This window comes from Entelurus aequoreus, linkage group LG07 (genome assembly GCF_033978785.1).
Source record: "Entelurus aequoreus isolate RoL-2023_Sb linkage group LG07, RoL_Eaeq_v1.1, whole genome shotgun sequence".
Lineage (NCBI taxonomy): Eukaryota > Metazoa > Chordata > Actinopteri > Syngnathiformes > Syngnathidae > Entelurus > Entelurus aequoreus.
The window spans coordinates 72595853-72618858 of NC_084737.1; the positions used below are offsets into that span (position 1 = coordinate 72595853).

The 23006-nt window shown below is 38.4% G+C and overlaps 1 protein-coding gene across 7 annotated transcripts in view; it reads left to right on the forward strand.

The window, feature by feature from the left end:
• Window positions 1-19506, forward strand: part of LOC133654236 (histone-lysine N-methyltransferase PRDM16-like) — a 46464-nt gene extending 26958 nt beyond the window's left edge. For 6 of the 7 annotated variants that reach the window (XM_062054426.1, XM_062054427.1, XM_062054429.1 and 3 more), the window contains exons 12-14: window positions 8018-8275; window positions 9169-9349; window positions 15280-19506. In XM_062054426.1, coding sequence (XP_061910410.1) covers window positions 8018-8275; window positions 9169-9349; window positions 15280-15414 — 574 coding nt within the window. In that variant the 3' untranslated portion in view covers window positions 15415-19506. The remainder of the gene's footprint in view (window positions 1-8017; window positions 8276-9168; window positions 9350-15279) is intronic. The other variant, XM_062054432.1, reaches the window with a different exon arrangement.
• The last annotated feature ends 3500 nt before the right edge of the window (window positions 19507-23006 follow it).

A 23006-nucleotide genomic window follows, 5' to 3' on the forward strand; every position in this document is an offset into this window, starting at 1 on the left:
TTTCACTTTTGCAAGGGGCCCTCTGAGGTTGAAAATTGGTTTGACTAACCAAAGTTATCATAAGACAATGTATCTGCTTTTTTGTTTTGTTTTACAAAAGTACGCCATACCAAAGTATCTAAAGTCCTCTGCATGCACAACTTGACAAAAGTCAAGGTAGCAAGCGTTCACCTTTCTTTACTCGGTTGACGTAAACATACCCGAGTCTCACAGTCTGTCTGTCCACCCCCCCCCCCCCTTTTCCTCTTGTCAACACACATTAAAGCCAGCAGACTCTGTGGCAATTCATCCAGCATGGCTGCCATCTGGGATCAATACCCAGTCTCATCCACCGCGGCCTGACACTTTAATATCAGTAATTCAGACTAAGTGTCGCTCTTTCTGTCCTCCCATGCAGCGGACGGCTCTCCGTGTTTGTTTGCTCTTGAGTGACACACGCTCACGCCTGACTATTTGTGATAGCTCCGAGGTGCCTTTGCGAACGCCATTTTTAGAAGTGCGTGAAAATATCGACAAAAACGCTTTCCCGTTCGAGTAGGACTGGATATTTGCACCCCTGCAGTGCTAATGAGCACGATCAAGTCCATAGGCCGGTGGTTCTCGAACTTTTTTCACCAGAAAAAACTAAGTGCCACCATGATGACCACCAAAATACAGTACAGAACTGCTCACCCCCAAATCCTCCACACGACACCTCCGCTCCGGACAGGCTAACCTCCTCCAACCTCCGAGGACAAAGCTCCGTACAACGGGAGACCGGGCTCTCTGCTCCATCGCTCCCAGTCTGTGGAACGCTCTCCCTGAACACCTGAGGGCACCACAGACTGTGGATGCTTTTAAAAAAGGCTTAAAACGACTTCTTTTTAAAAAAGCCTTTTTTTAGATATATGTGTGCTAGTCCTGCGATGAGGTGGCGACTTGTCCAGGGTGTACCCCGCTTTTCGCCCGATTGTAGCTGAGATAGGCTCCAGCGCCCCCCGCGACCCCGAAGGGAATAAGCAGTAGTAAATGGATGGGATGGATGGATAGTTCTAGCTATTAGGCTGTTATAGTTTTTTTTTTTTTTTTTAATGCACTGTAGTCTTTGTGGGGACATTGTTGATTGTCATGTCATGTACGGATGTACTTTGTGGACGCCGTCTCCCTGCTCCACACGCTGTAAGTTTTTGCTGTCGTCCAGCATTCTGTTTTTGTTTACTTTGTAGCCAGTACAGTTTTACTTTTGTTTTGCATAGCCATGCTTCAGTGCCTTTTCCTAGCGGGACTTGCCTTTTGTTCATTTTTTGGTTTAAGCGTTACATACCCCAAAAGGGACAAGCGGTTGAAAATGGATGGATGGATGGATACCTTTTTACATGCCAAAAAAGGTTGAAAAACACTGCACTAGACAACGGCACATTATTATAATTATTGATTTGCAAAAAATATTTGGCCCTGCGATGAGGTGGCGACTTGTCCAGGGTGTACCCCGCCTTCCGCCCGAATGCAGGCTCCAGCACCCCCCGCTACCCCAAAAAGGGACAAGCGGTAGGAAATGGATGGATTTTTTTGAACAATTAGGTGAAGTTGCATAATTTCCCACGGCACACCAGACTATATCTCACGGACTAGTGTGCCGCGGCACAGTGGTTGAAAAACACCGCTCTAGACCAGTGTTTTTCAACCTTTTTTGAGCCAAGGCACATTTTTTGCGTAAAAAAAATCCGGAGGCACACCACCAGCAGAAATCATTAAAAATCGAAACTCAGTTGACAGTAAAAAGTAGAGATGCCGATATTATCGGCCGATAAATGCTTTAAAATGTAATATCGGAAATTATCGGTATCGTTTTTTTTATTATCGTATCGTTTTTTTTATTTTTTGTTTATTTTTTATTTTTTATTAAATCAACATAAAAAACACAAGATACACTTACAATTAGTGCACCAACCCAAAAAACCTCCCTCCCCCATTCACACTCATTCACACAAAAGGGTTGTTTCTTTCTGTTATTAATATTCTGGTTCCTACATTATATATCAATATATATCAATACAGTCTGTAAGGGATACAGTCCGTAAGCACACATGATTGTGCGTGCTGCTGCTCCACTAATAGTACTAACCTTTAACAGTTAATTTTACTCATTTTCATTAATTACTAGTTTCTATGTAACTGTTTTTATATTGTTTTACTTTCTTTTTTATTCAAGAAAATGTTTTTAATTTATTTATCTTATTTTATTTTATAATTTTTTTTTAAAAGGACCTTATCTTCACCATAACTGGTTGTCCAAATTAGGCATAATAATGTGTTAATTCCACGACTGTATATATCGGTATCGGTTGATATCGGTACCGGTAATTAAAGAGTTGGACAGTATTGGAATATCGGATATCGGCAAAAAGCCATTATCGGACATCCCTAATTATTATTAGTAGTAGTAGCGTAGTAGGCCTAAGTATTCATTTAAAAACAAAGCAGATGTTTTATTTCATGTTTTTGGGCTACTGTAACATTACGCACAGTTTGATCAGTAACACTATGTTTGAATATTTAATGAAGTGATTATTTGGCGTGCCGCTAGATGGAGCTGTTACACGTACCACGGTTTGAGAATCACTGCCATAGGTCGACTTCCGTGATATGGGAAGTTGAAGCTGGTCCCTCATCTGGGACTGGGATACTCATGTCTGCCAATTAGGACCCTAAGGGGGTGACTCAGGTTGATCCGGGAGATCCACTGATGATGGAGGCCCACCCCCACCCATCCATCCGCCGTACCCTTACCCCCCGCCCGCTAACCCAAACAGCGCGTTGACGTGTTTAGACTAAATGACAAAGCCCAGGGAGCCCCGCCATGTCAGAGCTTCTTTCCCTGGACACAGCCATGGACTTTTTCCCAGCCTGGCAATTAGATTATAGTGATATTTAATCTAGATTGAAAGAGGAGTCGTCCCACAAACACACACACACACACACACACACACACACATGTTTACCCACCCGCAGTATGTGACCCATTCCTGTGCACCTCCCCAGAGGTAATCTTGTCTCATTTGATAAATGTCCAGTGTTCAACCTAAAAAAAAGGGTAACTTCGCTGTCCCACAGGAAATGATATCATGAGCCATGTCATGTGGTCTGGGGGTGACGGCGGGGGCAACGGGGGGTTCTTTATGGAGATTGTACAGATGGCGGGGGTCATAATATACGCATTTACTGTACGCCCGCCACATTTGCACACTTTTTCTGGTGTTTTTTTTAACCGAGGAAACATCTAATTAATCATGAGGGGGCTGTTTGAAAAGTGCCCCAGGGCGGTGTGTCGACACCCATGTTGTTTGTGTGCTCTCAGGAGTGGTGCTTAGGACTGTTAACACAATATCTGTGCTTTGCTTCCTCTTGAGTCACCATGAGTCACCATGAAGGGATTGGAAACACCAACATAAAATACTTTGGTGCCGCTTTACAGTGACGGAGTTTGTAGATTGTTTGGATATTGGAGTCAAATTAGAAGTTATTGTAGTAATAATAATAATAACAACATAAAACTGCGGGCAGTAGAGATGCGCGGTTTGCGGACACAACCGCGGAGTCCGCGGATAATCCGCGGGTCGGGCGGATGCATGACGAAAAAAAAAGATTTTAAATAGATTCGGGTGGGTGGCGGTTGAACCAATTCAGAAAAAAAAAAAACGTAGTTAAATGTTGTTACCCACATACGAAAAACGAGCAGCACTCTTTGAAACAGGCAATTATTCATCAGGCACTGCTGCAGCTGCCACGCCAAATTTCTTCCCCCCTACAAAAACCTTCCCCCCATTTACTTCCGGGGCTGCGTCCAATAAAGTCCCAAAGTTGCTGGGGGTCCTTAACCCGCACGAGACTGTCCTGTTTCGCGCCTGTACAAAAAAAAACAATAATCGATTTCTTCAGATTCCAGCAGCTGTCAAAGACGAAGTATCCTTCCAGCGACGGGCAGTCAAAGCCGAAGTGCTATCGATCGCTGTCAATGACGTAAGAGGAAACATGACCACGGAAGTAAATGGGGGGGGGGGGCGGAAGGTTTTTGTAGGGGGAAGAAATTGTGGTCGGGGGTGGGCGTGGTTGGGCCGGGGTTGTGGTTGGGGGCGTGGTTAAGAGGGGAATATATTTAAGCTAGAATTCACCAACTCAAGTATTTCATATATATATATATATATTTTTATAATACATATAAATAAAAGAAATACTTGAATTTCAGTGTTCTGGAGGCTATCCAGTAGATGGCAGTATTGTTCTGTTTAAGAGTGTCACAACATTGCTGTTTACGACAGACGAACTGCTTTACGGTAGCGAAAACGTGACTGCTGTTGTTGTGTGTTGTTACCGCGCTGGGAGGACGTTAATGAAACTGCCTAACAATAAACCCACATAAGAAACCAAGAACTCGCCCTCGATCATTCTACAGTTATAACGTGATTGGGCAGGCACGCTGTTAATATTGTGGGAAAGCGGACGTGAAAACAGACTGTCGCCGCTGTCCCCACTCAGGTCCGCATTGAGCTGGAGGGGGCGTGGCCTCCAGCTCAGGCTGAATTCCGGGAGTTTATCGGGAGAAAATTTCTGCCGGGAGGTTATCGGGAGAGGCGCTGAATACCGGGAGTCTCCCGGTAAAACCGGGAGGGTTGGCAAGTATGCTCTAATGCGTGGCCAAGAGATATTAATGCGTGGCACTCATTGAATGTCTCTGCTGCATTGGATCAGTCTCCTTTCTTTAACAGGAATGCCTTGCATCGTCTATATTAGATATATAACAACGGGTGGGTGGCGGGTGGTGGGCGGTTGTGGTTTTGATAAAATGTTAGTTCGGGTGGATGTGTAGTGGATTGTCCGAAGCTTAAGCAGGCAACAAAAGTAGTTTAGTACAACAAATGTATTTACCCATTATCAGAAGTGCAGGTTGAATTGAGTTGGCCGTGCAGACAAACCACAAGTTACTCCGGAGCCAACAAGACACACACAAGCCAAAATCACTCCCGAGTTCCGGTCTTCTGCCATTTTTTATACGTCTGTTGTGCGTCATCATTCCTTATCGAGTGCGTCAATGTCTTGTTTTGTTTTTCCTATCTGTTCCATAACAACTCGAACCCTTTAGACAGTCAACACATTCTGTAGACAGGTTGGCACGACTTAATATTCACTTTTGTCCCACAACTGGTCCATTCAATGGCACAAAAATACAAGAGTATTGAAAATGAGCGGACATTCTTAAAAGACAAGAAATATAGGTCAAAAGGTCAGAAATTCTACTACAGATGGCGGTTGGATGACGACTTTTGTGACGTGGTTGCGGATGAAATCATTGCCTATCCTCGCATCTCTAGCGGGCAGCCTTGAATGGGTCCTTCCAGATGCTCTGACCCGCCCACCTAAAATTTTGCGAGCCCCGAAATATAACATTGTTCGCCATACCCGACACGCCTGCAAAATATGGGGACTTTTTGTGCATATTAGGGTCCTCAAAAATGCATTCAAACATATAGAAGAAAAAACACAGCAATATCAATAGAGCCATTGGCTCGGGCCCTGATAAAATAAAATACAACAAATTAAAATTAAAACAATTAAATGAAATCAAGCCACTTCAGACTGTCATCATCATTTGTAGCAATTACGATCAATATCTCCACTTGTGAAACCGAGTTATTAACGTTTCGTGTTTTGTGGCGAACCATCAGATCAAAGATTGTTGACAAAGTGGTGACCCTCGCCCCATCCTTGTTTGTGAATGACTGAGCATTTCATGGAAGCTGCTTTTATACCCCACCATGGCACCCACCTGTTCCCAATTAGCCTGTTCACCTGTGGGATTTTCCAAATAAGTGTTTGATGAGCATTCCTCAACTTTCTCAGTCTTTTTGCCACTTGTGCCAGCTTTTTAAAAACAGGTTGCAGTCATCAAAATCCAAATGAGCTAACATTTGCAAAAAATAACAAAGTTTTCCAGTTCGAACGTTAAATATCTTGTCTTTGCAGTCTATTCAATTGAATATAGGTTGAAAGGGGTTTGCAAATCATTGTATTCTGTTTTTATTTACTATTTACACAATGTGCAAACTTCACATAAAATGCTGAACTCATTTCTTTCACAGAAAAGAGCCATTCGTATAATTTTTACAGTAGGATATAGAGACCACACAAATCCACTCTTCATTAGGTCAGGATTATTAAAACTAAAACACATTGTAGATATGCATACTCTATTAGTGATGTTCAAAGCTAGAAATAAAGTTCTTCCGAAGGACTTACAAAAGTTATTTGTGTTCACGTCTGAAGATGAGAACCACAGAAGGCGGTATGTTTTTAAACATCCAAGAGTGCGAACAAATTTGAAGCAAATGTTATTGTCTGTTGTTGGTGTGAAAGCATGGAATTCTCTAGACCAGGGGTCACCAACGCGGTGCCCGCGGGCACCAGGTAGCCCGTAAGGACCAGATGAGTAGCCCGCTGTCCTGTTCTAAAAATAGCTCAAATAGCAGCACTTACCAGTGAGCTGCCTCTATTTTTTTTATTTTATTTATTTACTAGCAAGCTGGTCTCACTTTGCCCGACATTTTTAATTCTAAGAGAGACAAAACTCAAATAGAATTTGAAAATCCAAGAAAATATTTTAAAGACTTGGTCTTCACTTGTTTAAATAAATTCATCAATTTTTTTACTTTGCTTCTTATAACTTTCAGAAAGACAATTTTAAAGAAAAAATACAACCTTAAAAATGATTTTAGGATTTTTAAACACATATACCTTTTTACCTTTTAAATTCCTTCCTCTTCTTTCCTGACAATTTAAATCAATGTTCAAGTAAATGTATTTTTTTTATTGTAAAGAATAATAAATAAATTTTAATTTAATTCTTCATTTTAGCTTCTGTTTTTTCAACGAAGAATATTTGTGAAATATTTCTTCAAACTTATTATAATTAAAAAAAATTTAAAAATATTCTGGCAAATCTAGAAAATCTGTAGAATCAAATTTGAATCTTATTTCAAAGTCTTTTGAATTTCTTTTAAATTTTTTGTTCTGGAAAATCTAGAAGAAATAATAATTTGTCTTTGTTAGAAATATAGCTTGGTCCAATTTGTTATATATTCTAACAAAGTGTAGATTGGATTTTAACCTATTTAAAACATGTCATCAAAATTCTAAAATTAATCTTAATCAGGAAAAATTACTAATGATGTTCATTAAATTATTTTTTCAATTTTTTCAAAAAGATTCGAATTAGCTAGTTTTTCTCTTCTTTTTTTCGGTTGAATTTTGAATTTTAAAGAGTCGAAATTGAAGATAAACTATGTTTCAAAATTCAATTGTCATTTTTTTCGTGTTTTCTCCTCTTTTAAACCGTTCAATTAAGTGTAAATATTATTAATTATTAATAATAACGTAGAGTTAAAGGTAAATTGAGCAAATTGGCTATTTCTGGCAATTTATTTAAGTGTGTATCAAACTGGTAGCCCTTCGCATTAATCACTACCCAAAAAGTAGCTCTTGGTTTCAAAAAGGTTGGTGACCCCTGCTCTAGACAAAGACTTAAAAAGTTGCAAGAATATCGTTGAATTTAAAAAGAGTTACAAAAAGAGACAACTGGAATTATATCAAACTGCTTTTTTAATTTTGATTGGACGTGTCATTTTGAAAATGCTTAAACGAAAATTAAAAGTATGTTGGAGTTCGGGTGTTGGTGGAGGGAACAGTTATAAAGTCATCTAAATAATTTGTGTTAAAAAGGGGGCAGATAAATATAAGAATAGTATTCTTCCATCTGCTCCTTTCTGATCATGGACATGTATAAGAAACTAAAAAACAATGAAAGTGTCAACTGTACATGGCTTGTATATATGCATTTTTATGAAAGGAATACAAAGAAATGATGATGATGATGATGAACGCCAATGTGCATAAAAAACCCACATATTTTGATGTTATAACAGAAGCAGCAGTAAAATGACGCCTAACAACGCGTCTAACCTGTCCGACTCTTGTCCCTGGGCAGACCTGACCTGGCCGACGCAGACGGGCACCACCCGGGGGGCCGCACCTTGTCCAACTCCAAGCTGGCCCTTCAGGGCCTGGAGGAGGAGGAAGACGAAGCGGAGGGCGACGACGAGGAGGAGGAGGAAGGCAGCCTGACGGAGAAGTCCCACGACGAGGCGCCCGAATCCCCGTCTCCCGTCGCGGCGCGTGTGTATGAAGAAGAGGAGGACGAGGAAGAGGCCGCTCCTTTATCGATGAGCTACGAACACTCTCGCAGGTACACGGTCGTTTTCTACCAGCGACTACATTCTAATGCGAGTACTAATCAATAATACACTCAGTGGTGGTGATACTCTCTACTCTCTTCAAATCAAGTACACATTGTACACAAAGGGCCTGATCTACTAAGATACAAATTACAGTATAGTAGTGTAGAGGTTGCCCTCTAGTGGGTTCTGCGGACCACCACACAATGCCACTAGAGCCCGGATTTCAGGGTACAACACTGTTTAATTTTCCTAAGTCTTTCTATTCTTTTGCTTTCCAGCAAATTGTCTTTTTTCTCAGTCCGTCTCCCTCTCTCTCTGGCCCTCACTCCAACTGCTGTGTCTCGTCCCGGCTGCTGCTAATAAAGGCGACAGGTGATTAGATAACAAGGCCCACCTGGGCCGTCTACTCACCTGTCGCTGTCTTCGAGGCCGGTCCTTGCACACTCCGTTCCGCGGCAGGCCCGCAGGCCACGCCCCCTCCACTGTGCCACTTTGCACACACTTTTCAAACATGATAAATGTATACGCAGAACAATTTCAGTCTTGATCAATCACAATGTGAGTGCTAAATGGTTATATTTTCATCTCCCAGTATTTTGGGTGTTGTGATAATCGTCATATATTCTGCTTAGTAGATCAGTTTGTTTTTGATACACGCAAACCTTTAGTAGATCAGGCCCTAAATGTGGACGATTCATCCTCTGATTGCCGCGTTTGTCTCTGGTTGTGTCCTACATGTGTGCAGCTGTTGTTAATAATCCCCTTTCTCTTCGAACCCTTCCTCCTGTCTCAATGGCACGCATTTCCATTTCCATTCCAACTGTTTGTCCATTTACTGACCCCGTCCATCCGCCCGTACGTCCACATTTGTGCCGTCCGCCTATACCGTCACCTCCTCCAGGTGTTTAGAGGAGGACGGCCCCCTCCTGGACCTTGAAGGTCTTTCCAGCTTCCCCAAGGGCCTGGAAGGCTTACGTAAAGCATCCGGCGACGAGCAACATTTTGACGCCAAAGACATGTTTAGCGCTTCGCTAGAGTCGGACACCTTCAAAGAGACCTTGTACAGGCAGGCTAAGACGCAGGTAGGTGACACCCGTCAAGAACATACAGTGGAACCTCTACAAACATTTGTCCAGGGGAGTCCAAACTATAGCCCGCGGGTCAAGTGCGACCCGCTGACGTCATCAATTTTGACCCGAGTCACCAGTTAATAATAATAATAATGAGGAGAACAGCTTTAATTTACATAGCTGACAGTTTAATTGCTGCAGATTCGCTGCTATCTTGTGGACAATAGTAGTAAAGCAGGTCAATGACCATGAACTTTAATTTGAGCCAAACACAGTACAGCTATTACTTATATGACCCAATCCAAAACAACCTTTCCCAGTCATGGCGCAACCTGCAACCAACATGATCACTGAACTCTGTAAATATTATAAAGATTGTCCAAGCACCTAACATAATTCAAAATTACACCCATTTAAATCCACTACGATGCACCGATGGGGAAAAAAGCAAAACACTCTCCACACTTATCCATGTTTACCACATTTTAGCTGCTTGATATTTCTCTTTAATTACAATTCTTTAAAGAGTTCGTCACAGAAGTAGGTAGGTGTCAAATTTTCACATCCTCTTAATAGCCAATTATATGAATCAATTATATATATATATATATATATATATATATATATATATATATATATATATATATATATATATATATATATATATATATATATATAATGTGTAGCCTATACATATATATGTGTACATATATATACTTTTGTGTATATATATATATATATATATATATATATATATATATATATATATATATATATATATATATATATATATATATATATATATATATATATATATATATACATATACACTACCGTTCAAAAGTTTGGGGTCACATTGAAATGTCCTTATTTTTGAAGGAAAAGCACTGTACTTTTCAATGAAGATAACTTTAAACTAGTCTTAACTTTAAAGAAATACACTCTATACATTGCTAATGTTGTAAATGACTATTCTAGCTGCAAATGTCTGGTTTTTGGTGCAATATCTACATAGGTGTATAGAGGCCCATTTCCAGCAACTATCACTCCAGTGTTCTAATGGTACAATGTGTTTGCTCATTGGCTCAGAAGGCTAATTGATTATTAGAAAACCCTTGTGCAATCATGTTCACACATCTGAAAACAGTTTAGCTCGTTACAGAAGCTACAAAACTGACCTTCCTTTGAGCAGATTGAGTTTCTGGAGCATCACATTTGTGGGGTCAATTAAACGCTCAAAATGGCCAGAAAAAGAGAACTTTCATCTAAAACTCGACAGTCTATTCTTGTTCTGAGAAATGAAGACTATTCCACAAAATTGTTTGGGTGACCCCAAACTTTTGAACGGTAGTGTATATACATACAGTATGTATGTATATACAGTATATATATATATATATATATATATATATATATATATATATATATATATATATATATATATATATATATATATACACATCTATGTATATATATGTATGTATATATATATATGTATGTGTGTGCATATATATACTTTTGTATATATATATATATGTACAAAAGTATATATGTGTACACATACATACGTATAGGCTACATATACATACATATATATATATATATATATATATATATATATATATATATATATATATATATATATATATATATATATATATATATATATATATATATATATATATATATATATATATATATATTTGGGGTGTGGGGAAAAATTGATTCGAATTCGAATCGCGATTCTCACGTTGTGCGATTCAGAATCGATTCTCTTTTTTTTTTAAATTGATTTTTAAAAAAAAAAAATTTAATTTAGATTTTTTCTTTTTTCTTTTTTTTTTTTAATTAATCAATCCAACAAAACAATACACAGCAATACCATAACAATGCAATCCAATTCCAAAACCAAACCCGACCCAGCAACACTCAGAACTGCAATAAACAGAGCAATTGAGAGGAGACACAAACACGACACAGAACAAACCAAAAGTAGTGAAACAAAAATGAATATTATCAACAACAGTATCAATATTAGTTACAATTTCAACATCGCAGTGATTAAAAATCCCTCATTGACGTTATTATTAGACAATTATATATAAAAAAAAGAACAATAGTGTCACAGTGGCTTACACTTGCATCGCATCTCATAAGCTTGACAACACATTGTGTCCAATATTTTCACAAAGATAAAATAAGTCATATTTTTGGTTCATTTAATAGTTAAAACAAATGTACATTATTGCAATCAGTTGATAAAACATTGTCCTTTACAATTATAAAAGCTTTTTACAAGAATCTACTACTCTGCTTGCATGTCAGCAGACTGGGGTAGATCCTGCTGAAATCCTATGTATTGAATGAATAGAGAATCCTTTTGAATCGGGAAAATATCGTTTTTGAATCGAGAATCGTGTTGAATTGAAAAAAATTCGATTTTGAATCGAATCCTGACCCCAAGAATCGATATTGAATCGAATCGTGGGACACCCAAAGATTCACAGCCCTAATAGATAGATAGATATTTACTTTACATGCAGTCGGCTTTCGGCCCCCCCGGATACATTTTTTTCAGCCTAATGCGGCCCCCAAGTCAAAAAATTTGAACACCCCTGCCCCTTGTCACATGATCATATTTACAGACTTTATTAAATGTGCAAGAAATGTTTCCGGTCATGTTTGAACTGTCAGTGGCTCTTCTAGTAAGTATAGTTGTTTTGGTATTAAACACTTCTCACAGAGAGGGATCACAAACTGCTTGACATGGTTCAAATATAAACAGTACAGTTACATACCAACATGTACATTATGTAACACAGCAAATAAAATAATACAAATTTAAATTCATAAATTAATGTTAAGGGAATGTTATATATAATATGTGTTATTTTAAAATTATTATACATGTGTTTTTAACTTTTTTTAAATGTCTTTCTATAAGAAAATGAGAGGAAGCATGAATGTGGTGAAAATGGTAGGCCCCAAAACTGAACCCTGGGGCACCCCCGCATGAGAGGGGGACGGACTCTGACTTATAAGGGCTTTAATGGCTCCCTGAGCGAGACCTCCCCCTCTTCTATCTTTCTTTGGTTAGGTTTTATCCACTTTTGAGGATGCCGGGCACAAATTGTTTTGACTATTCCTCATCATCCAAGTGGCGCCCCCTAGAATATACCCGTATCTAAAACGGTAAAAATAAGTTCACCTCTAAAACACGTCAGACATGTTTAAAGACAATCATAAAACTGTGTACAACATTTTTTTGCGGGACTTAAAGGCCTACTGAAACCCACTACTACCGACCACGCAGTCTGATAGTTTATATATCAATGATGAAAACTTAACATTGCAACACATGCTAATACGGCCGGGTTAACTTATAAAGTGCAATTTTAAATTTCCCGGGAAACTTCCGGCTGAAAACGTCTCGATATGATGACGTATGCGCGTGACGTCAACGGTTGATACGGAAGTATTGGTACCCCATTGAATCCAATACAAAAAAGCTCTGTTTTCATTTAAAAATTCCACAGTATTCTGGACATCTGTGTTGGTGAATCTTTTGCAATTTGTTTAATGAACAATGAAGACTGCAAAGAAGAAAGTTGTAGGTGGGATCGGTGTATTAGCGGCTGGCTGTAGCAACACAACCAGGAGGACTTACTTGGATAGCAGACGCGCTAGCCGACGCTAGCCGCCAACCGCACGGATGATCGGGTGAAGTCCTTCGTCCTTCCGTCGATCGCTAGAACGCAGGTGAGCCCGGGTGTTGATGAGCGTAGGTTGAGCGCTAATGTTTTTATCATAGTTCTGTGAGGTCCCGTTGCTAAGTTAGCTTCAATGGCGTCGTTAGCAACAGCATTGTTAAGCTTTGCCAGGCTGGGAATTATTAACCGTGTAGTTACATGTCCATGGTTTAATAGTATTGTTGATCTTCTGTCTATCCTTCCAGTCAGGGGTTTATTTACTTTGTTTCTATCTGCAGTTAAGCCCGATGCTATCACGTTAGCTCAGTAGCTAAAGAGCTTCGCCAATGTATTGTCGTGGAGATAAAAGTCACTGTGAATGTCCATTTCGCGTTCTCGACTCTCATTTTCAAGAGGATATAGTATCCGAGGTGGTTTAAAATACAAATCCGTGATCCACAATAGAAAAAGGAGAGAGTGTGGAATCCAATGAGCCAGCTTGTACCTCAGTTACGGTCAGAGCGAAAAAAGATATGTCTTGCTCTGCATTCTAGTCCTTCACTCTAACGATCCTCATCCACAAATCTTTCATCCTCGCTCAAATTAATGGGGTAATCGTCGCTTTCTCTGTCCGAATCGCTCTAGCTCAGGGGTCACCAACGTGGTGCCCGCGGGCACCAGGTAGCCCGTAAGGACCAGATGAGTCGCCCGCTGGCCTGTTCTAAAAATAGCTCAAATAGCAGCACTTACCAGTGAGCTGCCTCTATTTTTTACATTTTATTTATTTACTAGCAAGCTGGTCTCGCTTTGCCCGACATTTTAATTCTGAGAGACAAAACTCAAACAGAATTTGAAAATCCAAGAAAATATTTTAAAGACTTGGTCTTCACTTGTTTAAATAATTTCATTAATTGTTTTACTTTGCTTCTTATAACTTTCAGAAAGACAATTTTAGAGAAAAAATACAACCTTAAAAATGATTTTAGGATTTTTAAACACATATACCTTTTTACCTTTTAAAGTCCTTCCTCTTCTTTCCTGACAATTTAAATCAATGTTCAAGTTAAAAAAAAAATGTTTATTGTAAAGAATAATAAAAAAAATTTAATTTAATTCTTCATTTTAGCTTCTGTTTTTTCGACGAAGAATATTTGTGAAATATTTCTTCAAACTTATTATGATTAAAATTCAAAAAAATTATTCTGGCAAATCTAGAAAATCTGTAGAATCAAATTTAAATCTTATTTGAAAGTCTTTTGAATTTCTTTTAAAATTTTTGTTCTGGAAAATCTAGAAGAAATAATGATTTGTCTTTGTTAGAAATATAGCTTGGTCCAATTTGTTATATATTCTTACAAAGTGCAGATTGGATTTTAACCTATTTAAAACATGTCATCAAAATTCTAAAATTAATCTTAATCAGGAAAAATTACTAATGATGTTCCATAAATTAAATTTTTTCAAAAACATTTGAATTAGCTAGTTTTTCTCTTCTTTTTTTCGGTTGAATTTTGAATTTTAAAGAGTTGAAATTGAAGATAAACTATGTTTCAAAATGTAATTGTCATTTTTTTCGTGTTTTCTCCTCTTTTAAACCGTTCAATTAAGTGTAAATATCATTCATTATTAATAATAACATAGAGTTAAAGGTAAATTGAGCAAATTGGCTATTTCTGGCAATTTATTTAAGTGTGTATCAAACTGGTAGTCCTTCGCATTAATCAGTACCCAAGAAGTAGCTCTTGGTTCAAAAAGGTTGGTGACCCCTGCTCTAGCTGCATTGAAAACAATGGGAAATTTTGAGTAGTCCTTCCTCTGGTGACGTCACGCTACTTCCGGTACAGGCAAGGCTTTTTTTTTTATCAGCGACCAAAAGTTGCAACTTTATCGTCGATGTTCTCTACTAAATCCTTTTAGCAAAAATATGGCAATATCGCGAAATGATCAAGTATTACACATAGAATGGATCTGCTATCCCCGTTTAAATAAAAAAAATTTCATTTCAGTAGGCCTTTAAGACTAATATTGGGGGGGGGGGGATCTGTGCTACTTTAGAGGTTCTGCTGCAAGTTGTAGCTGCCCCTCCCCCCTCCCCTTCTTCTGACTAACACGTTAACTGCATGCATGTTGGCTTTGTGCTTTACTCCTCCATCAGTCCGCCGAGTAACAGTGTCAGAGGCTTATTGATGACCAATGTTGATCCTCAAAAGATGGCCACTAAAATGCCCCTCGTACACCCTTTTTTTTTTGCAGGCTTATGCAATGATGCTGTCTCTCTCGGACAACAACCCTTTGCACGCGCCCTCCCAGAACTCTCTGGACGCTTGGCTGGGCATGGGAGGCGGACCGTCTGAGACGAGCAGCTTTCACCCGCTCAACCACATCTAGAAGAAGAGAGAGCGAGGAGGTCGGCGTACAGGAGGCGTAGAGTTGGACATGAGTAGTGAGACGACTTGAAGAGCGGAGATTTCACGCGGTCGAGGTGTGTGTGAGAGAAATGTGTGTGTGTGTGTGTGTGTGTGTGAGAGAGAGAGCTAGGAGAGAGACAGAGACTCAATAAGAAAGCACTGCTAAAGCTCCTGTTGATGTGAAGGACATAGACGACGAACGCTTCTCGGATCCTCCCCAAGTCCAAAACACCCCAACAAGTGTCCCCTGGGCACCGTAGAGGGTCACGTGACACTTAAATGACTGCCCTGTCACTAAAGGCCCAGTGTGTGTGTGTGTGTGTGTGTGTGTGTGGGTGGGTGGGTGGGTGTGGGTGTGTGTGTGGGTGTAAGAAGAAAAAAAGCACTGCAGCATTAGGACTGCATGTCCACAAGAGGGTGCTGTTTCACACCAAGTGACACTAAAGAGGACACTTTTGGCTCCTCCTCCTCCTCCTCCTCCTCCTCCATCCCCTTTATCGATCACTTGTGACTGCAGAATCAGCAACAGAACCACGGGAAATGAACACACACAAATTGAGTGGTTTTTTTCCAACTTGATCATCCACGAATCACCTTGAGGACCCCCCCCCCCCCCAACCCACCCCCCTCTTCATCATCTCATGTCACTCAAAAGAAAAACAAATGATTTCCTTTGCATAGACGCCACAGTATTGTTTCATTTGTAGGCACCCGCCGTGCTAAATTATTAATATAATTGTTTTAGACAAGGACCAAAATTGTACATGATAATGTCATATAGTAGGTGTAGCGAGGGTGACATGTGCCAAAATAACCCGTAGAAAATGTTTTGTTTTTGTTTTTCTGACAATCATTTCAGTTCCATTTTTTTTTTTTTTTTTTTTTTGCTCCAATATATTTGATTTCACAAGTGTGTGTGTAATGTATTTATTTCATTATTCTTCTTTCCGGTGGAACAGACATCAGACGGAGCGAGATGGAGATTTAAAATCTTCGTTTTCGGCCGTGCCATAATAAGGGGCGGTAATGATGACATTTTTTTTATTTATAGTGGAAGATAGTTTTAGGTCCTCTTTGGCACTGTTGTGTTTTGTTTTTCTGTCCCATTTCACCCGCTATAAAGTATTACTTGGGGGGTGCGGGGGGATCAGCCTTGAAGCCAGCGTTGATGACATCACACTAGAGCAGTGGTTCTCAAACTTTTCTCAAGTACCACCTAAAAAAAAAGCACTTGGCTCTCCAAGTACCACCATAATGACTGACAGTAAAGTACAGTAGCGTAGTAGGCTCAAGTACTCATAAAAAACAAGGTAGAAGTTTTACATAATAAGTACATTTAATATTTTTGCTCATTGTAACATCACACACATTTTGAACAGTAACACTGAATTTGACTATAAGTAAAGTAAAGTGAACTGAATTATATTTATACAGCGCTTTTCTCTAGTGACTCAAAGCGCTTTACATGGGGGAAACCCATTATCTAAGTCAGTGTTTTTCAACCTTTTTTGAGCCAAGGCACATTTTTTGCGTTGAAAAAATGCGGAGGCACAACACCAGCAGAAATCATTAAAAAAAACGAAACTCAGTTGACAGTAAAAAGTCGTTGTCGCAATTGTCGGATATGACTTTAAACCATAACCAAGCATGCATCACTATAGCTCTTGTCTCAAAGTAGGTGTACTGTCACCACCTGTCACATCACGCTGTGACTTATTTCAAGTTTTTAGCTGTTTTCCTGTGTGTAGTGTTTTAGTTCTTGTCTAGTGCTCCTATTTTGGTGGCTTTTCCCCTTTTTTTGGTATTTTCCTGTAGCAGTTTCATGTCTTCCTTTGAGCGATATTTCCCGCATCTACTTTGTTTTAGCAATCGAGAATATTTCAGGTGTTTTTATCCTTCCTGGTGGGGACATTGTTGATTGTCATGTCATGTTCGGATGTACTTTGTGGACGCCGTCTTTGCTCCACAGTAAGTCTTTGCTGTCGTCCAGCATTCTGTTTTTGTTTACTTTGTAGCCAGTTCAGTTTTAGTTTCGTTCTGCATAGCCTCCCCTAAGCTTCAATGCCTTTTTTTTAGAGGCACTCATCTTTTTGTTTATTTCTGGTTTAAGCATTAGACACCTTTTTACCTGCACACTGCCTCCCGCTGTTTCCGACATCTACAAAGCAATTAGCACCGGCTGCCACCTACTGATACGGTTACTCTGCCGAGCTCTAGATAGCACCGACACTCAACAACAACACATAATTTGCAGACTATAATTACTGGTTTGCAAAAAATATTTTTAACCCAAATAGGTGAAATTAGATCATCTCCCATGGCACACCAGACTGTGTGGTTGAAAAACACTGATCTAAGTTACAGTTAAACCAGTGTGGGCGGCACTGGGAGCAGGTGGGTATAGTGTCTTGCCCAAGGACACGACGACAGTGACTAGGATGGCGGGAGCGGGGATCGAACCTGGAACCCTCAAGCCGGAAAACAAAGGAAAATAAAACATATGTAAATAGGAAACTAAAACTTGAACAAGTTTGAGAATCACTGCACTAGTACACACTTCCCTAGCAAAGGTAAACAAGCTGTCCAGACCCAACAGTGCACCTTTTTGCTGCTTAAACGGGCATTAGACCTTCATACATCCAAACTGTAGCACAAACTTATTCCGTGTCGCTAATGAGTTACTGCATAAAGTGTAGATTCGTGTAGATGGACGTTAACGGGAGGAGCTTGTCCTTTCCCCCTGCATACATCAAAGGCCTGATGCTGTACTTTGGAGCTAGCACTTAAATGAAACCACATGGGTCCAAGCCATACGTTGATCCGGCTTAGGTCTCGTTTCAAGACGGAAAGAACACTGTATACTTTTACTATACTGCATCATCTCATTTTTCTAAGGACAAAAATCTTTCTTTTTTTGTTCGTTGATGAAATGTAAAGACGTGGGTTGCCTGGACTACTGTACTAAGGATGCGCTGTGTAAAAGGCATTGAAGCATTCCGATGTGCCCACTTCAGAAAGTATTCTGATGGTCGTGGATTAATGTTGTCAGAATATGGTTGCTGTTTCCCCCTTACCCTTCACTGTTACAGGAGGAAGAAAATATATTGTTTCCTATCAATTGTACAGTATTTTAAAGATGGCAAAACAATGGTGGATTTGTCCCGAAGGAAAAAAAAAACATACACAAAAAAGAAAAAAAAAAAAAGTCATGCAAAAATATTGCTTTTAATGGATGGTGCTTGTTTTGTTTGGCTCTGAGTTGTATATCACCTCTGTTATGTTTATTGAAAACAGACACAAAAAAAAAAAAAAAAAGATATTGTGCATGACGTGTTTAGCAGTCATAATTATCGCCATTTGTGAATTGTGTATCAAATCAACGAGAAAAAAAAAGGAGGAGAAAAAAAAAATGAGAAAAAAAGAAATCGGTAGATGCACTTATTGTAAATGTGGTTAGGTGTAGTAGACTTGGAGTTCTTGACTGCCTTACACGTGTTTGTTTGGGCAGGAAGCGAGAGACAGGAGACAGGACGTAATTGAAAAATAAAGGATTGTAGAATAATATTGAACATTTCAGAAAAAAAAAAATGCCGTTCTTTTGATGCTTGTGATTATTGAAGATGTACTTTAGAGAAATTTCATTGAAGAAAAAAATGACTCTGATGTTAATTCTGTAGAATAGCGATGTAAACCAAATGTAATCTTTCCAATGCTATGAAGAATTTATACATGAAATTGATATGCAATAAAACCTGTGTGCTTTTTAAATGGAACGCCCACCTTCTTATGATGATTATTTCTTTCAGCTCGGGAAATCAAATTGTTTTGTTTCTAATGACACCCCTGAGAGGAAGTATGTTTAGGGTCAAAAGGAAGGGCTCCGAAACTGAGCCCTGGGGCGCCCCCTGCGCGAGAGTGGGACTTGTGAGGGTTTAAGTGGCTCCCTGGGTGAGTACCTCCACTCTCATCGTCTCTTTTGGTTGGGTTTTATTCACAAGTGATGACACTTTTTTGTCCCCATTATCCGTGTGGCGCCCCCAAGAAAATGCCTTACTTGCATCCCCAGATATAAAACCACCACTGACTGTTTAAGTATTCAACTAAGTTCACTCCTTACAAACACACATTTATTCTTAATAAATAAAAACATGTTAAAATCCATATGTAAATTCAGTATGCAAATGTTGATTTGATTTTTATTAAGGATCCCCATTAGCTGGTTGCCATAACAACCCACCAGTCTTCCTGGGCTCCACAAACTCACTACAATTACAAGTAAAAGCATATAATTATAACTACACAATACAGAAAAAAATAAAAGCGTCAACAAGAAAACAAGCAAACATTTTAAAGTCACAGAATAATAATTGCCATATAAATATAACTACACAATACAAAACCAAACAAAGATCAACAAGCAAACAAATTTACCGACTCAGATAAAATATGACTTTCCTTGTTAAAAACCTGTTTACTTTCAATGCCGGTGAGAATTCGAGGCAGGTTATTCCAGAGCGATACAGATCTATAAATAAAAGATTTCCGCAAAGCATTCTTCCTGGGACGAGGGAGTACAAAATGCCCCTCACTAGATGCCCTGGTATTTTGATTATGTATAGTGCTACTGTAAACTATTTGGGCCATAAGAAAAGCAGGAGTTTTACATCTGGTTACTGATTTGAACAATATTAGAGTATTAGCTGACAACCTGTTCTGCACTGTTAGCCAGAAAAGAGAAGCATGCATTAATAAACCATTTTTATTATCAAGATGGTCAATTTGACATATTTTGAGCCACAAAGAGGACGGACCATTAAGTGGAAGCAGAATTTGAAAAGTATTATGAATAAAAGTACTTCTTTTTTTTTTTAAATTGACAGTATTTTGTATTAGCGGTAAGGTACAAACTGCCGAGCCAGCATTAATACTGCTCATGAGGTCTGTGTAAACAACAGTCACGGGGAACCTTACCTGTCCCGGACACGGGGAACCTTACCTGGCCCGGACACGGAAAGGATTGACAGATTGATGGCTCTTTCTCGATTGATGTTTACCTTATCCCAATAAACATCTGTTCAGTATTTTAACATAAAAGTGTTTGATTGTGAGGCATTAAAAGACACAAAATGCAACGGGTCCATCAGACCCACAAACGCTGGCTGAGTAACAACAATATGAACGTTGCACGGAAAATTTCTCTGCCAGTTTCTGCATCCCACAGGGATTCTTTTTTTGTGTTTCTGCACCTGCGGTTCACACAAGGTTGCAACATTGTTGGTCAACACTGTCTGCTCTCATTTTCTCGCACATTTGACCTTCTGATGTTCTGTGTACCTACACTCTGTCCTCCTCCTGTCTAGGCCTGCTGTGTGTGTGTGTGTGTGTGTGTGTGTGTGTGTGTGTGTGTGTGTGTGTGTGTGTGTGTGTGTGTGTGTGTGTGTGTGTGTGTGTGTATGTGTGTGTGTGTGTGTGTGGTACACAGAACATAAATTTCCACACTTCTATTAGCCCCGGATCCAATGGACCCGGACATCTTATATGTAATAGAAATGTGTAGCGGGGGTGTATGGTGTGTGGTCATTAAATATGTATTCTGATATATGTTCTTCACAGAAAATGAGCCAAAGTCAGTGAGTCTCAGTTTGAAAAATTAATTAATTGTATAATTTTTCTTTTAATAAAAAATGAAAACGGGTCCCACCCAAGGGTTAATCACTTCATCCTTCATTATATTAATTATATTCCAACATAGTAGATCCCAACAGTAGCGTCAAGAGAAGCATCAAGTAAAGGTTATTTGCTTTTAAAGGGGAACTGCACTTTTTGGGGGGAATTTTGCCTATCGTTCACAATCATTATGAAAGACATGACAACAAATTGATTTTTTTTAATGCATTCTATTTATTAAATAAACGTAAACAAAAGTCCGCTTACAGACGAGCCAATGGGAGTTCCTCTATTTCGCCCATAAAATCCAATAAATAACCATCCCAAAAGTGCCAACAATACTGCATTTACATTTCGTGATTTGAAAATTAACCAAGTATTAGTGATATTGTTATTATAAGACAAACTATTTATAGCGGCGACGTGATCACTAGCTTGTGTACAATTTCGACTCGATCGACTGGCGGAGTGTTTCCTCGCTCCCTGCACTGCAAAAACTGAAATCTAAGTAAGATTGAATATCTCAAATAAGGGTGATATTTGCTTATTTTCTGTCTGATGAGATATTTCTTCTCACTAAGCAGATTTTATGTTAGAGTTTTTTACTTGTTTTAAGTGTTTTGGTCCTAAATTATCTCAGTAAAATATTACAGCTTGAGATTTTATGACCTGTATTGAGTAAAACATGCTTGAAACTATAATATCAACTGTTGCAAAGCTGTGTCATCAACACTCACAAGTATAAAACTATTTTTTTAAAGTAATAATTTCTTATTTCAAGCATGACATAAAAAAATCATGATTTTGACACAATTGTGTCTCATAATTAAAACAGATGACAGCCAAATGGACTTTGCTGTTTTATTTTCAATGCAACAATAGAAAAGATGTACTCTTATAGTAGTACAGTTGGCACAGTACAGTAAACTGACAGTTAATATTTAAACATTTGACATTTTGAACAATTTTGAACAGAAATAGTTCATGCACATTCAGATAAATTCTTCAAAATAACAATCGAAAAAAAATTGGTCGGGGGCCAGGCTGTAATATATATATATATATATATATATATATATATATATATATATATATATATATATATATATATATATATATATATATATATATATATATATATATATATATATATATATATTTATATTTATATATATATATATATATATATATATATAAAAATATATATATAAAAATATAAATATATATATATATATATATATATATATATATATATATATATATATATATATATATATATATATATATATATATATATATATATAAAATTATTTTTTTTCCTTGCGCACTAATTGACTGAAAGAGCACGCACTTGGCGCGATTATGTCATGTTATCGATGGGTCATGTTATCAATGGGAAAATTGAAAATGTAGACCCCGAGAGTAACAAGCGGTTGGTTGCCTTGTTGCCTTTTCATTAAGAAAAATAAACTAGTTTTTAGTATAAGTTTGCTGGTTTCAAGAAATGTAATGCCCAGCGCATATCATTATGTCAAGATAATGGCACTAGCATTTACTTAATCTAAGAATAGTTTTCAACATATTGAGAAAAAAGGTAAAATACCACTCATTTTTGTATTTTCTTTCCTTATTTTTGAACACTGACTTTTTGCAGTGTGGAAGTTTGTTGGAGATCATAAACCATGCCTCTCACCCGGACAGAATAAGGCTGAGGGTGTATTCCGACAAGTTGGTTCACTTTGACAGCCTTGTAGGGCCCGGAAATGGCGAGAACATGAAGATTAAGAGTTATTTTTTTAATTGTTTTTCAAAATAACTAGATTATAGCTGTCGGCATCCTAATGACAGCAGACCTTATAGAGTAAGTGATGTTTTATTATGTGAGTAATAATCAGTGATGTACAA